This window comes from Pleuronectes platessa, chromosome 3, assembly GCF_947347685.1.
Source record: "Pleuronectes platessa chromosome 3, fPlePla1.1, whole genome shotgun sequence".
In the NCBI taxonomy this organism is placed as follows: domain Eukaryota; kingdom Metazoa; phylum Chordata; class Actinopteri; order Pleuronectiformes; family Pleuronectidae; genus Pleuronectes; species Pleuronectes platessa.
The window spans coordinates 30,276,480-30,295,160 of record NC_070628.1 but is presented as its reverse complement, the minus strand read 5'-3'; the positions used below and the strand labels follow the sequence as shown (position 1 = coordinate 30,295,160).

Below are 18,681 nucleotides of genomic sequence, written 5' to 3'. Positions count from 1 at the left end.
GTTTACAGGACACCACCTCGACAGCCAGCGGTTAAAAGATAACATGCGGCTAAACATGTCGTCACCTGTTGTATGAGGGAGCGGGCCAGAGAAAACTACTTTGTCCGACATCGTTTTAGCAAAAGCACACACCGACTCAACATTCACTTAAGTGACCTCCGACATATGAAGCCGGGAGTCGTTGCTGCCGACGTGAATTATGATTTTATTGTATTTAACTTTTTTAGTTTTAGCCATTAACTTAAGTTTAGATTCGATGTCGCCGGCTCTGGCCCCTGGGATACAATTAACTATAGTCGCTGGTGTCGCTAACCTGACGTTTCTCATAACCGAGTCGCCAATAATCAGAGTTTGTTTATCAGCGGGTGCCTCGCTGAGTGGAGCGAATCTATTTGAAACGTTAGCTGGTGGCTCTTTAATACACACTACATTTATTACAAGTACCTCTACTGTTGAGGGAGGCAGAGGAGTAAGTAAACATAAGACACTCGGAGCAAGAGAGAGCAGTGGAGCAACAGGGGGAGAGAGAAGACATCGCTGCTATAGAGCTACGAGGGTGAGCTCAAACAGAACACAGAATCACTAAGCACGATAGAGTATGGGTTGTTATGTGTGGGTGTTTTACTACAGACCGGTGATTTTAGCCGTAGTGTTACAGAGAAACAGCTGTGTTTTAGCAGCGGAGCTAATTCACAGAGCGGCTACCACCATAGATATATGGCTACCACCAGCAGCAAGAAAACAGGAAATGACGCAGCACGCTTACCGTAATGACGTCAGTATCGTAATGGAGTCGAAGTTAACTGTGCCAGATTTAATTAAATTCTCTGCAAGCGGTCCTAAAATATCACATTGACAAGAACGTAAGGTCACTCTGACCTTGACCTTTGACATCCAGGCGCCAAAATCTAATTTTATCTTTGAGTCCAACTGAACGTTTGTACCAATTTTGAAGAGATTCCCTCAAGCTGATCTTCAGATATCATATTCAAGTGAAACAAACATATTTTGATAAACAGACACTTCATATTAACAGAAATAGATAACAGCTGTTTATTAAATCTAGGTCACTATCCATTATGTAAAAACATTTCACATCAATCAACAAATCAAACAGAACCACCATGCTGATGGCCTGAGGAGCAGCATTCAGATGTGTTTGTGTGTATGTGTTAGGGTGGGTTTGTTTATGTGGCATCTCTCTTGAATAAAATCTGTTGGTCATGGCAGGTGACATCTGTCCTTCACACCAGTGAGGTCACACCTAGAGAGAACCAGGGAAAAAAGGGAAAAATACATTAAATTCATGTTTGTTTTATTGAATCACTGCTATTCCCAGGATGGAGGAATCAGGAACCCCCGGCCCCCAATTGGATGATAGTTATTCAAGGGACTGACACCTGGTATTAACATCCATCCTTCGGATCACACAAATCACATTAATACCAGGTGTGTATGGGTCTACTGGTGTTGCCACCTCTATGTAATTTTACCAGAAACAATGCCGGATTGAATATATGACTTAGCATTGCAGATAGATTCTGAAGACTATGTATTAGTTTCATCCTTAGATTTATTTGTTTTTAGGCTACCCTGTTTACTGTAAAGCACACTTTAGAGTAAAAGGTCTCAGGGGGAAATTGTGTTGTGCAGCTTTAGCCATCATTCACTACAGACTCACCGTGGGAGTGCTTGCACTGTTTGAGTGCCTCGTTGAAACCCTCACATAAAGTCAGGTCAGTTTGGTTACTGGCACATTCCAGAAACTGTTTAACCTCAAAGTGACAGGGGACTGGCTGGGCTGGAGCAGGCCGGGGAGGGTCCTGCAGTGGTATCGACAGACATCTGAGTTAGTCTCACATCAGCACCAACAGAGCTGCTGAAAAGCAGCAGACATTTTTGGTGATGGAGGTCAGCCTCTGTAGGGGGCTACTGGTCACAACTCAAAAAACAACACTCTGGGTCATAATACACTTTCAGAACGTTTTCATATAGTTTTTAGTTACTAGTTTGAAACCTTTGTTTTTCCTCTCACCCCTCACCTGGTACGAGGACTTGGCGGGCTCTTGACTGCTGCTGCCACTGCCACTGAAAGCTCCTGTGAGAGCGCTGCCAACAACGTGGCCCACAGCCGAGCCTACGGCCACCCCTGCAGCTGTAGTAGCTATCTGGGCCATGATACCAGGTCCCTGGGACTGAGCAGGAGCCGGGGCCAGGGAGGAAGGAGGCGGATGAGCTGGAGCTGGAGCATAAGATGGAGCTGGGCTACAAACCCCCAAAAAATATATATTGTACATTAAGCCGTTCGAAATGCCCTGCAGACTAAATCCGGAGAGATTTCGCTGCAATTTTCCAGTCACACATGCACAATGCGGAGGAGATTCTCTGTTGTTCACAACAGCAACAAATCTGTCTTACACAATCTGAACATAAATTCAACAAGTCATGCGCTCAGACTGAAAGACCACACTCTTGAATAAAGATAGGAAAAAAGCTCCATATAATTTCATGTCTGAAAGCACCTTTTGAGAGGGTTAGAGGGACAATTCCTAATCTGCTGTGTCAACTTCGAAAGCCCTTCTTCCCTCTTTGACACCCAACCCCTTCTCATATCCGACTCAGCTCAGAAATGTAGAAAATGAGAATAAAATAATTCATCAAACAGCATACTGTAATAATTATTGAAGTGAAAAATGGATCAGGTAATGTGTCCAGGACAAGTTAGTATCCAGTGAATTCTTCAAATTGCTACAGGTAACCCCCAAAAGGCCTGTTTATGAGAAGTGATATTGGTTAAGGGATGTTAGCATAGGCGAATGAGAAATAACCTAATGATGATGATGACTGTTCCTCATGAAAAATAATAACTTGTTAAATTACATAGAAGATTTACTGACTGTTGGGGTGACTGGATCAGTTATTCAAACAGTGCCAAGCAGGCAAGACGACTGTCATGCCTCTTCATTCAAGTTGGACACAGGTGTCATTTCATGAAGAAACGTTAACTTCCACACACTCAGTGTGGCTTTAACTTCAATAGGACCAACATTACACCTGAGTATTGGTTAACTGTGTCACCTAAATATCAAATCCTATCTCACAAGCAATATTATGTCATGATGTACCTCAGTTAATAGGATTTTTACCAGATTTCCCCATTAATCTAGTAAAGTTTTAGTATTAAAATATTACATTTAATATGGCCAACATATACGACACTTTCAACACACGCACATTCTTGACTTTCTGTAGTTGTGAGTACCAGAGAATTAGGTTTAGGTTAGGATTTGTGAGGACATAACCCTAACCTAAAGATTGGCATACACTGTACAATTTAAGAGCGTTTTTGCCCACAAGGCGCACATCCTACACCACAGAGTACCGTATAGTATGCATCTTCTCTTCTAGAAGTTGGTTTAAAAACTCGCACTGTGATATTGGATTCGGATTCTCTCTGGGCCGTGATTCTCCTTTAAATATTTCCTTAACTTCGTGAGGTTTTCCGTCGGGGTCAAGGAATGGATGTAAGGAAAGATATTTGGACATCCCCAGCGCACCCTCATGTTTGCCGCGGGGACCTCTTACCTTACATGGTCTCAGTGACTTATGACGCAACACTAATTACACATTACGCTACACACACCGTCAGCTGTGTGTGAATGAAACAGTCCTATTGATATAAATTACAGTCAGATAAACTACTTCAGTTACGTGTCAGTACGTGACGTGTTGCCTCACTTATAACAGCTCACATGGTCTTCCTTGAATGCCGCAGCGGTACAGTGTGTGAGCCTGAGTTATTTGTCCCTGGAGGCGGCTTGAAGGTGTGTTACCTAGCTGGAGCTGAGGGGCGGCTGCGGCTTCCTCTGGCCATGTCTCACACCACCTGCGTTTATTAGTGCAGCTCGTACCGGTGAACTTCTGCAAAATGCGGTCCTATTCTCACGTGTCTATCTACTCGGGTCACCGCCGGGTGTCTGTCAGTGGCAAGCCGGCAGCTCACATGCATGCAATTGACCTTGCAGCGTTCACAAATGTCGCGAGACTTAACGGGTAATCTTCTTTGCTTCTTCTGCGGGTTGAGCAGAGCTCTACCTACTGGAGTGGCGCAGCAGCACATGTGCACCAACGCTGCATGCTTGTGACATATTTGGTTGTTTTTTGGTACCAACGATCAGACAATGAGGCAGCTAAATGGAATCCAGCATTCATTCATTTCATGATTCATACATACTGTCACATGTGAAAAAACACCTGGAAACACCTTGGCTGTTGATGGAAACCAGACTTACTGTGGCTGCTCTTCGTTATGGAGAAAGGCCATAGTGCTTGGCGTTCAACGAAGATTAAAATGATAAGATGTGATCTGAGAATATTAAGAGAGACAGCTCCACAACAATATTAAACCATTCCTCTTATTCAGTCAGTGTGACCAAGCCAGATTAAGAGGAACTTTTTTGTTAATGCGATTGCAGTTTTACCTGTGTGCTACGCAGAGGTGTAAAAAGTACTGAAATATTGTGCTCAAGTAAAAGTACCATTACTTTGATGAAATGTACTTAAGTACAAGTAAAAGTACCCATCTAAAAATTTACTCAAGTAAAATTAAAAAGTAGTTCATTTAAAATGTACATTAAGTAAAAGTTACTTAGTTACTTCCAACTACTTGATGGGGGCCGCTCCTATACAGTGCAAAAAAGGACAAGGGGTCATAAATCCGATCCAAAACAGTTATTTTTAATTATAGGAGAATCTTAACAAAAATAAGTGCAGCGCCATTAAACATGTCAAAGATTTAACATGTCAACACAAAATTTAAGAACTTTTGGGAGGACATGTCAAGACATGAACCACATGACAGCTAAAATAAAAAGTTAAAATGACGCTGTCCTAATGTATATTTAAACTTTTGGTTAAACTTTGGTCCAACTTTAGAGCACTAGTCTACAAACATCTTGTTGAGTTTGAGCATTATATAGCTGTTGCCTCTTTTGCGTTTGAAGGCAAACTGCTTAATGAGATCAGGCCACGTGTTTTCTTCATCTGCAAGTTCGATGCTTCCGCTTGTTGGTCGTCCGCAGCTTATTGGTAGTCCGCAATATCATCCTTCTCTAGCTCTCATGACCTGGCATCGGCGGCTTGCATTGACTCCATCATCCACTCTATGCAGCATCTACCACCAGTGTTGTGCAAGTTCACAGCTCTCATAAACTAGTTCAAAGTTCAGTTCATACAAGTAAACATGAATAGTTTACGTTCATAGTTCACCATTTAAATTCTGAACTAGTTCATAGTTCAGTTCATTTCATAGTTTTAAGGTGGAAAGTGAGAATGAAAGACTTAACTTGTTTTTTTAAAGAAAACTTTATCCATCACTACCCCTTGCCTTAAACCGTACTTCATATGTAATAATTACTAAAATATATATATTTTTTATTATTGCCAATTTTGCCTGTTTATTTATTCATACCCTGCAAACAAAAGGCACAACAAATCAAAGTTTTGATACATTTATTTTATTTTGAAAGATACGGAAAATATCGCTACTGGCAGGTGTGCATCGCTGTTGGAATGAACGCGTTCTTTTGAACTCGTTCATGCACAACACTGTCTACCACTGCAGTGAGAATTGCCTTGCGCCTTGAACTACGTTTTTTTTTACTCAGTAACGGATGTAATTTCCAAGGTAGCGAAGTACAATACTTCAGTCAAAATCTGCTTAAGTAAAAGTAAAATTACCCATTTCAAAAACTACTCAACAAATTACAAAGCACACAAAAAACTACTCAATTACAGTAATGTGAGTAAATGTAATTCGTTACTTTACACATACGTAACATGCTTTGCTTTAAATTATCCTTGTTGACAATAAAAAATATAATCAACAAGGCCATGTTGGCTTGATAGATTGTTTATAAATAATTATATAAGACCGGCATGACTACATATTAGTATTAGTATTGTATTAGTTGTACTTGTACAATTTATTCACAGAGCTAAGACATAATGACATTATTAGTAAATTTAATGACATGCATATAACGACATTACATAAGCCCTCATTTTAACAGGAGCAAAGAGAAGACTGAGATACAAAAGACCTCAGATGTGAGTTTTTCCACCTTCGACCCAGTGTTCTATACCACCATGTCGGATTATTTACAAAGCAGAGAGTAAAGACATGGAGCAAGAGGTTTCACTCCTCTACTCAACTCAATTTCTCCTCTCTGCAAGAAAAGTCCCCAGCTTTCTATTTCCTCCTCTGAGTGCTCCGAGCACCCTGTTGTAGCAGTGTGAAGTTCTAGAGAAAATAAAGAGAGAGCACAGGGCTTAAATCATCATCACGAACTTCATCATGCAACCTTTTGTACTTTTGCTTTATTGCAATGAAGCTGAATCCACATATTTACATGAATTACAGTAAAATTTGAACTTCTTTGCTAAGAATGTGCTTTTATTTAAGTGGGATTTACTTTGACCCACTGATTATTTATTCTTTGAAAGCTAAAGACTTGAATAATAAAGGATACTAGCAGAACTGTGGAACCTAAAATGTGAATGATGTGAAACGATAAAGGCATTTTGGCTTTTAGTCAGGTATTTGTGATTAGCACACCAACAAACTATTAGTCAGCCTTGATAATTTCCATAAACAGAAAAGTACTCACATTCATTACTTAAGTAGAAGTACAGATTTGTGTAAAAAAAGACTTTGGTAAAAGTAAAAGTACTGATTCAACTACTTTACTTAAGTAAAAGTAAGAAAGAACAGGCTCTGAAATGTACTTAAGTACGAAAGTAAAATGTGAAAATAATTTTTTTAGGACTATGTTTCTTTTGATAACTCGACAAAACGAAAAAACTTATACACAGGCAAGATATTATAGTTTTCCTCTTTGTTGACAACCTGCACAGTGCTGGTACAGAGAGAAATCACTGGACACTAGTCTAGTTTTGCTGCAAGCCAACTTTCAGATGGAATAATAAAGACTGAACCCAACCGAGGTCCTGCTTGAGCACCTGGGTAATATTTAACAAGGAATAAATGGATGGGGAATGTGCTCACGTTGATTCAGTCCCTGACCTTTGTACACACCGCCCATCGCTACTACCAATTTTATGGTTTAGTGAGGCCCTCGGATCGCAGAGAAGACGATGAAAATGGAAGGCTTATAAGTGGTAGTCCGACCAACTTTCGGACGCTTAGGGTCTCGCACAAGTATTGTCTGCAAAGAGAAGATAAATATAAACACCATCTATTACAGAAAACATTGATTTAGGATTGGCTGTTGAAAGATCAAGACCTTTTAACACTGTTCTGTAAGACTATATTATCAGTTTTACTAAACTATTCACTCCACAAAGTTTTGTCTGTCTGTATGTGGAACCATATCATGCTAACTGCTAGGTCAGAGAAAGAGCAGTTTCAAATTGTAATGCAGTTTAATTTAATTTGGACGTGCAATACATGGATTATTGATAAAAATGTAATAAACAAGCGACCAGCGCTGTGTAGCAGTCATTGGAAGTTGGGCAGTGTGTTCTTCATTTTGCGGACTGAGTTGAATGTGTCGTCTTCTGCCTCTTTGGATAAACTACAGCTACAGATATACTATGTTGATAATCTCATGGCAGCAACATTCATACAATCCCTTCTTCCTTAGTAAGTAAACGACAAAATAAAAGCACAACATAATTTTTTTTTCTACAATACTTATTTTCTGCTTTTATTGGAAAAAGTTGTGAATTTGGGTCTGAAGATTGTGTCCTTTGCTTAACAGACCTTTGAAATTTGAAAGGAGACAAGTTTATGTATGAAAAAATTCCCCCAGCTGAGTCAATTACTCAAGCTAGGCTGAACGCAAAGGATTTTTAACTTCACTCTGCACTAGTGATGTCACATATGAAATTTTGGTGCCACGATTATTGTCAGAGGAAATATCAGGGTTTCACGGTTTCCATGAAAAAGACACACAACAAGCAATACATAGTTAATATATAGCTAATAATATAGCTAACACACTTCAAGATTTATTATATCATCAACTATATCCCGTTAACTTTTATAGTGTAACGTTTGGCTATATAAAAGTAATTTATAAAAGCTTTTATTTAGTCATCATAGGCGTAGCTGTTTGGGACTTTTATTGTGAAGGGTTACCAACGGATGTTGTTCGGTTTCGGGAGCGATGTTTGACTAGTGTGAAAAAGCACATTCTTCATGTCTTTATTATGATTAAAGTTAAACCAACAATTCTTCAATCGTGTTTTACACTGTGTATCCTATGGCAAGCCAACCTGGACCAAATTCGTCACTCGTCCTAAAAAGTAAAAAGCCGGGTTTATTCCGCTAGGAGGCCACTTTATACGCCGTTTTATAAAAACAATTGCACGTCGTTTTTTTTAACATGACGTGAATGATGCATTTGTCCAGGATGACTTGCCATAGTGTCCTGGGAGCAGCGTGTCAGACAGAGAGTAGAGGACACAGTGTACTGCAGCAGTCATTGCCATGGAGCTGTACCTGGACCTCTTCTCTCAGCCCTGCCGCTCCGTCTACATATTCGCCTCAAAGAACAACATTCCCTTTGAGTTCAAGAAGGTGTCTCTGATGGAAGGTAAGTTCATGTTCACACACAGACACGACGAATATCCACACCCAGATCCAGACCCGAGAAGTTGAACAGAAGCTACACTACTTTTTGGATAAAAAAAAAGATCGTCAACTTGTTAACTTCCTTCTACTTTGATCCGCGGTAAATGACTTCACAGGCCATAGAAACTCTTATGTAGCCAGCCCGCTGGATGAGAAAGTGCATAGAAAGTGTCAGTTTATACTATAATGAAAATATAATGTTATATCGTCTGAACCTTTTAGATATCAGTGCTCTAAATGCAAGAGACTTTTCAAGATTTTGTCTTCAGAAAACCATTCTGACTGAAATTTCTTTCAGGCGAGCAGTATGGAGAAGAATTTGGGAAGATCAACCTTATAAGAAAACTTCCTGCTCTGCGAGATGGAGACTTCTGCCTGGCTGAGAGGTGATAAATCAATCATTTATTGGTAGTATGTCCTGCATTTGAGTCCTGTGTGGTGCTCACTAGTGGTGTTTGCCTCTGCAGCATTGCCATCCTGCTGTATCTGGCAGAGAAGTTTAAGACTCCGGATTTCTGGTACCCAGCTGACCTCTACCAACGCGCTTGCATCAACGAGTATCTGTCATGGCAGCACACAGCTATCCGTCTGCATGGATCCAAGATGTTCTGGCTCCGGGTATGGTCACTTACGCCTATGTGTGAGCTTTTTCCTCCAGCTTTGAAGAAGTGAGGTCAGCTGGAGGAAGTATATGAGGGCAGTGCTCCATTAGCAGCTCTAGATTTCACTTGCTTCACATTTCCTTTTATAGTATATCTGGGCATTTGTTTCACTATTCACTGTCACCGATCCCAACACAATGAAATAGAATGATACCCTCTTACTGGAAACAAGCTCTGTTGTGGTTTTCAAAAAGGTATCTTGTATTGTGTCTTTTTCTTTTCCCACACCATTAGTGTGGTCTTAACTGTAATCCCTGCTTTCTGAAAACATTCTGAAAATGAGGCTCTATCTCCACAACACTTCAGTCGACAGTGATCCAATTCTACCCCAATGCACAAACCCCAAATTGCCCCTGACATCTGTGCTGTTCTCATAGAAAAAGTGCTACACATGTAAGCACTGTGTAGTGAAGTCGCAGGCTCAAAGATCTTTCTCTACTCATGATAAAGTACACTATATAGTGAGTCTGCACTTTTTTAGTGCTGTCTGAATGCATAATTTGAACATTTTAATACTCAGTATAGTGGACTCATTGTATCCCACAATGGATCGTGAAAAGTAGTCTACAATTAATAGTCACTAACCATTGACCATTGTGTGCCATCATGCATTTAACTTGTGCTCAATGAAAGAAAAATGTCTAGACTAAAGGAAAAGTAATGTGTTGAATTCAATTTTATTTGTATAGTGCCCAATCATAACATGCATTATCTCAAGGCACTTTACATAGTTAGGTCGAGACCTTAAAATTATAGAGAAACCAACTTAGGCAACTGTGGAGAGAAAAAGTCCCTTATTAACTGAAAGAAACTTCTAGCAAAATCGGACCCAATGTGGGCGGACTTCTGCCTTTACTGGTAAGGGTAAATGGAGAAAAATGCTCAAAATTGAACTATTAACAACAAGTTGAATATTTTATTTAATCAGCTCTTGCAGGTAATTCCATAGAGATATTTATGTTTGTGCTGTAGCTTTTGATTCCCAAGGTTCTGGGCGTGGATGTCCCGCAGGACAAGTTGGATTCAGCCTTGGAGGACTTAAATGGATCCTTGAAACTCCTGGAGGAAAAGTTTATCCAGGACAAGCCATTCATTGCAGGAGATAACATCTCATTGGCTGATCTGGTTGCCATCGTGGAGGTTATGCAGGTAAACTTCCAAAATTGTCCAAGTCCAGAGGACTGATGAAGGGCCATGGTCATTTACGTTACTGCCAATCAGTTTGAATATCAACACTGTTTTAGATGTCTTTTGTTGTCTGAAATTTCTGTGCAAGTGATAATATACCTTTTCATTTTACCAGCAAGACAAAAACAATATTTAAAATGTCTTTAAAAATCCAAGCAGTGACTAACTCTGTCCACTTGGGAGCAGAAAAATCCATCAGCTTAATTAAAACATCCTAGTCAAAATTGACCGGTTAGAACAACAACTATAAAACAATAATCGGATAGATATGGAAGAAAACTATATGGAAAACACTGCTGTGTTGCACCAAATTTCCAGTTGTATCCAGTCATGCTATAAGAGTAATAGCTGTGGTGAAAGTAAGCAGGTACGGTCCCGCACTATTCCACTAAATGCTAAATGTGCCACTACACAATAGTAGGAAGAGGGAACAACAACAGCTGGCTGCTAAAACACACAGACAACAACCCCATTACAACACAACAGTTCTAAATAGCGTTTGAGATCACAGCATATTTGTGCTGTTGGTTTTTAATTTGTGCTGAAGTGACTTATCTGTTTAGTTCCTTGTCCCCAAGCTGGAAATGGAGATGTTAGTGCGCAGAATACAGTTGCTGATCTAGGTTGATGAGAGCTTTGTGACTGAAACAAAAGTATATGTTTTGTGTTTGTGTCACCTATCATAGGGGTTAGTAGTCAGAGGAGGTGGCTCAAGAGTTGGCTCTTTTTACATTAATGGTCCCCTCTCTACCCTCCTTTGTTCCACTGACAGCCTGTTGGATCAGGCCTGGATGTGTTTGAGGGCAGACCCAAACTGAGTGCATGGCGGGACAGAGTCCAGGTAGCCATTGGGAAGGAGCTGTTTGATGACGCCCACCAGTCCCTCTTGGGAGCCCAGGAGAGTGTGACATTGATGGACACCAGCAAGATGCAGTTCCTCAAGCCCAAGATCCTCAAATTATTCATGTGAAGAGAATATTGGTTCAGTCCAAACTAGCTTGGTAAATTTTGTGGTAACTCATTACAAATAGCGTTGATAAGTTGTCTGATTCGGGTACCAATAAAATACTATGGGGAAAAAGTTAATGACAATGGTTTTAACAATTTTTTTGGAATGTGTCATGAAAAGGGGAGAACAGCGAGGCAGGTTTTATTCCATATAGCTATAGGAAAGAGTCAGTATTTGGTAATGGATTCATTTCAATTTCTTGCCCACTTTCCTGCTGTCCTGCTTAACACAGACAACACACACACATCATAATACATCTCTTTTGAATAGACAATACATAGTATGTATTCCCAGTGGCTTGTATGAGGACATCTCTCAGTGCCAGTAAAAGCACCAGAATGTTTTCCCTCAGTATTGCAACATGTGATTTCCTGGACCTGGCCTTGGGGGCAGAAAGGCGCAGTTGTTTAGTCAGGCAGCCTGATTATGTAACATAGAGGAATGTGAACTGTGAGATAACTGCACACATGATTCCTTAAATCTTCTCTGTGAGCAAATGCAGTCAATCAGCTGTGTTTCATGTGATGCTCCTTCAAGCATAAATAAATAGTGGTCTGTGTTTGTTCGTCATAGTGATTTGTTTGTTGTCCAAACTGAAAGTTTCGTTGCGTCATCATGTGGATAATTAAGAGTATTGTGTTGTGAAAAGGTCACATGTTCATAAGCAGCTTTGTCAATTTGAATTTCACAAAGCAGCACTTTATAGTCATCTAAAAACATAGTCCATGAATGATACTTATGTTTTGACGCTTCTGTACTGGTTGATTTGAATTAACATTGCTAATTCTGACTTATTTTGTCTACTTATAGAAAGTAAGTAGTACAGTTACTTGAGGTTTTAAGTCGATTAAGATAAACATAGCATGTGTCTGATGTTGAGTCCTTTCTCCTGCTGTGTCGGGATAGATAGCAGCATGGCAGTGTTTCTGAAACAATGCCATGCAGTTACCATATGGAAAACCACATATAACCTTTTATTACAAGTAAACAAAACAATTTCTCTCTTTCTTTTTTCTTTCCAATGTTTGTCTCATCCACACAATGATTTTGCATCAGGAGCAGTTAAGCATTCAATTTCTTCCTCAGGAAAAATGTAACCTACTCTAGAGCAGTGGTTCTCAAATGGGGGTACTAGTACCCCTGGGGGTACGTGAAGGTACTCCTATAAGTGTTTAATAAATCAGACACTGATGGCACAGCGCTGTGTATTAAATCTTATTTTCAACCAAAAATACTTTGCGATGGTTATGGGGTACTTGGTTGAAAAATATTTCACATGGGGTACACTGAAAAAAGGTTGAGAACCACTCAGAGAGCTGGCAGTGCAAGATGGGTATAATTAATTGTACTACTCAGTACCATTTTTATTTTAAAACTTAAATGTTAACACATGCAACACTGGTACAGCAGCACACTGATGAATTTCCAACTGTCTAACTCTTCTGTCCAGCTCAGGGCCAGGACAGAAGAGTTAGTGGAATCAAAATGAATTATGGTGGCCTCACAAAAGGTGTAAGTTTTTTTAAACACAGAATTAGGAATGCCCATAGGGAATTCCATTACATGTTCCTCCTGAGCCCTTAGCCAGTAGCTAGCTTTTTCTGCCGCAGACAAAGCCCCGACACCCAACAGTCACTGGGACGATCGTGTCCTTTTCCAGCCAGCCTCTCGGCACTCTGCTGCAAGTTCAGAGTACTTAAGGTGTTTCCTTTCATAGGCTGCTATCATGCCCTCTTCCCAAGGGAAGGTCAGCTTGATGATTAAGATGCATTTCTCCATTGCAGACCACATGACAATGTCTGGCTGGAGAATAGTTTCTACATTCAAATGGCCTCAAAACAAGGTCATTTCCACCGTGATTTAAGCCCAACAGTCCACCAGAAGGGGCTATTATAGTAGACAATAGCATTTAGGACGGTCCCTGAATGCACCTTGTTCGAATATATCAGCGCAAATTTAAGCTTAAACATGGAGTAAATGAGCTCGTTTTTCCTTTATCCCTTTAATAAAACATTTGTATTTATTGTCAAAATACCAAAAGGATGAAGTACCACAACACCCTTCTCAAAACCTGGTCAGAGTAGCCTGTTTGTGGGTGTGTTCCTTTATATGTCAATGAACCACTGCTGATTTGTGTGAAACAATATTGGGCGCTGTTTGCTCCCCTGTCTGTGTATAAAACGTAAGAATGGATTTTCGCCAAACTTGATGGGAATATTATTCCACTTTCGGAGCTGATTAGGTAGGGGGGATGACACAGGTTAGTGTGACACTGATGTCTACCTGCTAGAAAACTGGATGCCTGTCACGTTACATTTTATATTACATGTCATTAAGCTGATGCTTTTATCCAAAGAGATTAGTAAATTCAACATCTATAGGGGGCCGTTCTTTGAGGGGCATCTTGCCGATGATGCTTCAGCCAAGTTATGGAGGGCTTTGAAGGGTAAATAGTAGGGTTTTGTATCCTTTGTTGAAATGGAAGCCAGTGGAGCTGGATAATGATTCCAAATTGAGAGAGAATGTTACCAAGGGGGAGGATGTATATAATGAATATTAATGGTCCCAACAACAAACCCTGGGGCATGCCATTTGTGACTGGTGTTGGTGCAGACCACACATTGTACCCTGTGCAAAATGTTTATGATGTCAACCAGAATATTGCAGAGCCATTGGTCCTAATACCAACCAGGTATTGCAAAAGTATTGAGTGGAAGGATGTGAGTGGTGAGAAGGCCCTTATCTGGTGGCAGAAAGTTCTGTTTCAGGACTAGAGGATACAATCCCTTTGCAGAGTGCATATACCTGAGTGTGTTTGGGAGACCCCGGTGGCATCATTAATTGCCAAAGACGAGAACCACCACTTGATGTTGGCAACCACCAACAGATAAGAGAAATATCTACAGTTGTGCATCTCAGCGTTGTGTTTTGGCCTTTTAATTGCGATAACATTACCAATTACCAGAACTGGAGATGTCTCACAGGTTGTTACAAGAGAGCTTTCTCTTCAACCCTCCAATGCATTAATTGCACCCTGCTTTGCTTGAGAGATGGCCTTTTAACTCCTCATGCTTTTAGTAGCACACCTCCTCAACCACAAGGAGAATGGACTGCACTCTCCAAGGCCAAGGGAGACCAAGACATATTTTTTATGAACCGAACTCTCTCCAGTCTGTCAACCTTGGAGAGTGGGATTTCATAAATGGTCAAGGGCCACACAGAGGGAGGAGACTGATGGCAAAACCATGGTGAATGCTAGCCATCCACACCTACCCAGCTGGAATCCAATTCTATATCTAATTGGCCATTGGTCAACAGATCTCAGATCAAACCATCCAGGTTCACACGGAGGCGACGAAGGAAACACGGGTCGTGGGCCGGATTCCTTGTCAGGCTGAGGAAACAACTCAACTATCGAGTCTTCTTCTGGCTAATTTTCAGTCTCTGGATAATAAGCTGGAACAACTTCGGAGCAGGATGGTTTTCCAACCAAGACAAACCTGGACCGGCACTAACTATAAGCATTATCGAAGGTTTTGGTCCTACTCTTAAACGTACAGATGGTGTCTGCCTCCCGAACTGAAAGTGGGAGATGATTCCACAGGAGTGGAGCTTGATAGCTTAAAGCTCTGGCTCTTACTCTACTTTTAGAGACTTTCGGGACGACAAGTAAGCCTGAATTCTGGGAGCGCAGTGCTCTAGAGGATGATATGGTACTATCAGCTCTTTAAGGTAAAATGGTGCCATAGTATTAAGGGCCTTGAAGTTGAGGAGGAGAATTTTTTATTCTATTCTAGATTTAACCGGAAGCCAGTGTAGCGAAGCTAATACTGGAGAAATGTGCTCTCTTTTCCTGGTTCTTTTCAGGACACGTGCTTTAGCATTTTGGACAAGCTGCAGAGTCTTAAACGACTTACTGCTGGAGCCTAATAATAAGGAATTACAATAATAAGTCTGGATGTAAAAAAGGCATGGACTTCTGCATCTTTTTGAGAAAGGAAATTTTTTAGATGTTAAGATTAGGGATGAGCGAGTACAGCATTATCTGTATCTGTATCTGTATCTGTTAACCATATGAATTATCTGTATCCGTATCCGTACTCAGAGTGGGCGGGGCCTAACCCGAAAGTGGGTGTGACTTAACCTGGGAGTGTGTGTATGAGTGAGTAAGAGAGAGACAGAGAGAGAGAGGGGGAGGGTGTGTGTGTGTGTGTGTAGCTTAATTTGTAATATTTTTTATATCACTACTACCTAGAATGTGTCAGACACTCAGTGCGTGAAGTAAAATAAAACTGGTTAGAGCCAACTGACGGTTTAAAAAAAAAAAAAAACTCCAACTACCGGCAGAGAGAGAGAGAGAGAGAGAGAGAGAGAGAGAGAGAGAGAGAGAGAGAGAGAGAGAGAGAGAGAGAGAGAGAGAGAGAGAGAGAGAGAGAGAGAGAGAGAGAGAGAGAGAAAGAGAGAGAAAGAGAGAGTAGCCAGACGCTAGAGAGTAGTCAGACACTCAATCCGTGAAGTAAAAAAAAAAAAAACTGTTTAAAAAAAAATAATAATAATCTCCGACAGGCAGAGACGCAACGCGAGTCGCTTTCTACCAGCACCACGTCTGAACGAACCCACGTTTAACAGAACTCTACTGGTAAATAAGTAAGTACAAACTGAAATAAAAACAAACTTCAAGCTGAAGACACCCTAAACGTTAACGGAAAAGACCCGCGAACCTGAGTGACTGAGAGACAGAGCTGTTCTGTGAGTGAGTGAGCAGAGCGGTGTGTGAAGAGGAGGGACGCTGTGTGAGGATTTTCATTCAGTCTGAGCACAGATATTGACTCGTATTACTCGTATAATACTCGTGCTCGGCAAAAGTGCTTTATCCGTACCGGATACTCGTTTCAGCCGAGTATCCGGCTCATCTCTAGTTAAGATGTTTTCACTGAGACTTGGCTCGACTCCGTAATACCGGACTCCACCATTGTTCCCGAGATGCTCTGCATTTTAGGCAGAAACTCAAATGTGACAGAGTAGTGAATCGGATCATTCAGCGGGGGTGCAACCATTCAGACTTGGGTCTACATGACTGCCTCTGCAATAGAGTGGTTTGTGTTTTAGGACAATAACATAAACACATAAAAGGACTCGGCCATTAGCTAAATCATCGAATGCATTGACTGTACAGGGAATTCCAAAGTGGAGTCTCTCTACCAGGGCTCCAACTCTAGGAACATGTGGGCTGAACTAAAAACCATCACAGACTAGCTGTGCTGAGTTGATGTCTGCATATCTCCCATATTAACTGAACACCTACTATGCATACTTTGAGACCACAAACCCCTTTTGTACCTCCCCAGATGGAGAGGTACAAAAAGCACAAGAGAAGCGCTGCCCCCCTGTAATATCTAGGGCAAATATGTGGAGTTCACTTAAACAAATTAAAACACACAAGGCACCTTGCTCTAACGGTGTGTGCAGATCGGCTGGCAGATGTGTTCACAGTCATTTTCAACTTGTCACTGCTCCAGTCTGTACTCCCCACATGCTTCAAGGAGACCATCATTGTCCCTGTTCCCAAGAAACCCCATCCCTCTGCCTGAACAACTACCACCCAGTAGAACTCACCTCCACCATCATGAAGTCCTTTGATGGTTAGTCAAATCCTTCATCACCTCCTGCCTCCCTCCCTCCCTCCCTCCCTGACTCATTGGACCCACTTCAGTTTGCCTACTGGCCAAATAGGTTATCTGCAGTTGCAATCTCCCTCACCTTACAGAGGGACACGTGTGAGCATGCTGTTCATTGACCACAGTTCAGGGTTTAACACCATTGTGCCCTTGAAGCTCGTCACCAAGCTCAGAGACCTTGGGCTCAACTGCCCCCTCTGTGATTGGATCCTGAACTTCCTGACGGGCAGACACCAGGCTGTGCCGATAGGCAGCACCACATCAACCACTCTGACTCTCAACACCAGCGCCCCCCAGGGCTGCATGCTCAGTCCCCTCCTGTACCCCCCGTTCACGCATGACTGCTTGGCCACCCACAGCTCAAACACCATCATCAAATTTGCTGATGACACAACCATCATAGGCCTGATCACCAGCGACGATGAGACGGAGAGATGTACGTGCTCTCATTAGGAAACATGATCAGCAATTTTAAGAGGATATCATATCATTTATATGCCGATGACATCTAAATCTACTTCATTAAATCCTGCTACTAACATCTACGAAATATTTCCCAAAATAAATCAGTTGTATCACTCCCTGACTTAAAAAAGCTTTGCCTTTGTCTTTTCCTGCCTGAATTATTGCCACACCCTGTATACATGCCTTACGTGGGGTTCACACACATAGCGCCAAGATAAAGCTGGGTGCCTCCTTTCCGCCTGTGTTACTTAATTGTGCTGTTCACATCGGATGCGATGTGCCGGGGCGTCAAGTCTATTTTTGTCGCTCGCTGTAACTCTGGACAATACTCCTACATTGGTTGACTATCCTGCTAAAAATTTAAAAAACATGAAGACGGTGTAACTTACCGTTTAGAAACATCCTGATGTAAACCAACTGTGAATATGAGGCTGGTCTTCTATAGCTGTATCCAAACCTACCAACATGACTTCCAGCTGTGTTTACCAGAGTGAATGTGCCAGTATGAGACCGGTGATAGGCCTGTTTGCGTGTCACTCAAAGCAAAGCCCTAACTCTCTGCTGCGGTCATTTGTCCAAGACAATGATAGTGCACTTCATGCTATTGAGTACTTCCTTCATCACTATCTGCCATGCTGCTTCCACTGCCAATGAGAAGGTCACAGTTCAGCGGATCATTTCCTCTGTAAAAAGAATCACTGGCTGCAATCTGCCATTCCTTCCAGGACCTTTAAGCCTCCAGGTTGTGGCAGATCCCTCCAATTATGGACAAAAACTTCCTGAGACACCCTCTGCACCCATCAGGACCAAAAGCTTGCACCACAGGAACTGTATTTTTCCTGATTGAAGGCTTCAGGTTATTTAATTGTATATCTATGCTGCATATCCTGAATTGCAGTACTTGTTTTAACTTTCCTTATATTTAGTTTACTTTGTGTTGATTAAGCTGTATGTTACATCACCCAGTATTATGTGTGGAGTCAGTCAGTTGTGTAAAGCTTATCAATAAAATGATCCAGTGGT

General features: G+C 41.3%; 2 protein-coding genes and 1 long non-coding RNA gene across 3 annotated transcripts; 1 reads left to right on the top strand and 2 right to left on the bottom strand.

Moving 5' to 3' along the window:
- Positions 1-1,029: 1,029 nt before the first annotated feature.
- Positions 1,030-4,062, bottom strand: chchd10 (coiled-coil-helix-coiled-coil-helix domain containing 10). Its single transcript, XM_053419172.1, has 4 exons — positions 3,834-4,062; positions 2,043-2,265; positions 1,682-1,823; positions 1,030-1,264 (listed from the first exon to the last, which is right to left on the bottom strand). The coding sequence occupies exons 1-4, from the start codon at positions 3,872-3,874 to the stop codon at positions 1,245-1,247; spliced, it is 426 nt and encodes a 141-aa protein (XP_053275147.1). The 5' UTR covers positions 3,875-4,062; the 3' UTR covers positions 1,030-1,244.
- Positions 4,063-5,637: 1,575 nt separating this feature from the next.
- On the bottom strand, positions 5,638-8,729 carry LOC128437140 (uncharacterized). Its single transcript, XR_008338170.1, has 3 exons — positions 7,504-8,729; positions 7,067-7,226; positions 5,638-6,301 (listed from the first exon to the last, which is right to left on the bottom strand). It is a non-coding gene; the product is annotated as an uncharacterized LOC128437140 (long non-coding RNA).
- On the top strand, positions 8,256-12,074 carry gstt1b (glutathione S-transferase theta 1b). The gene is made up of 5 exons (XM_053419169.1): positions 8,256-8,618; positions 8,955-9,042; positions 9,124-9,274; positions 10,291-10,467; positions 11,279-12,074. The coding sequence occupies exons 1-5, from the start codon at positions 8,513-8,515 to the stop codon at positions 11,474-11,476; spliced, it is 720 nt and encodes a 239-aa protein (XP_053275144.1). The 5' UTR covers positions 8,256-8,512; the 3' UTR covers positions 11,477-12,074.
- The last annotated feature ends 6,607 nt before the right edge of the window (positions 12,075-18,681 follow it).

What these genes read in the sequence shown, in the direction of transcription:
- chchd10 (XM_053419172.1), bottom strand. Translation starts at nt 3,874, where the DNA reads ATGGCCAGAGGAAGCCGCAGCCGCCCCTCAGCTCCAGCTAG. An exon ending in CGCCCCTCAGCTCCAGCTAG is followed by an intron (nt 2,266 to 3,833) that starts GTAACACACCTT and finishes GGGGGTTTGTAG; the next exon opens with CCCAGCTCCATCTTATGCTC. An exon ending in ACAGTGCAAGCACTCCCACG is followed by an intron (nt 1,265 to 1,681) that starts GTGAGTCTGTAG and finishes GGTTCTCTCTAG; the next exon opens with GTGTGACCTCACTGGTGTGA.
- gstt1b (XM_053419169.1), top strand. Translation starts at nt 8,513, where the DNA reads ATGGAGCTGTACCTGGACCTCTTCTCTCAGCCCTGCCGCTCCGTCTAC. An exon ending in GAAGGTGTCTCTGATGGAAG is followed by an intron (nt 8,619 to 8,954) that starts GTAAGTTCATGT and finishes AATTTCTTTCAG; the next exon opens with GCGAGCAGTATGGAGAAGAA. An exon ending in CCAAGATGTTCTGGCTCCGG is followed by an intron (nt 9,275 to 10,290) that starts GTATGGTCACTT and finishes TTTGTGCTGTAG; the next exon opens with CTTTTGATTCCCAAGGTTCT.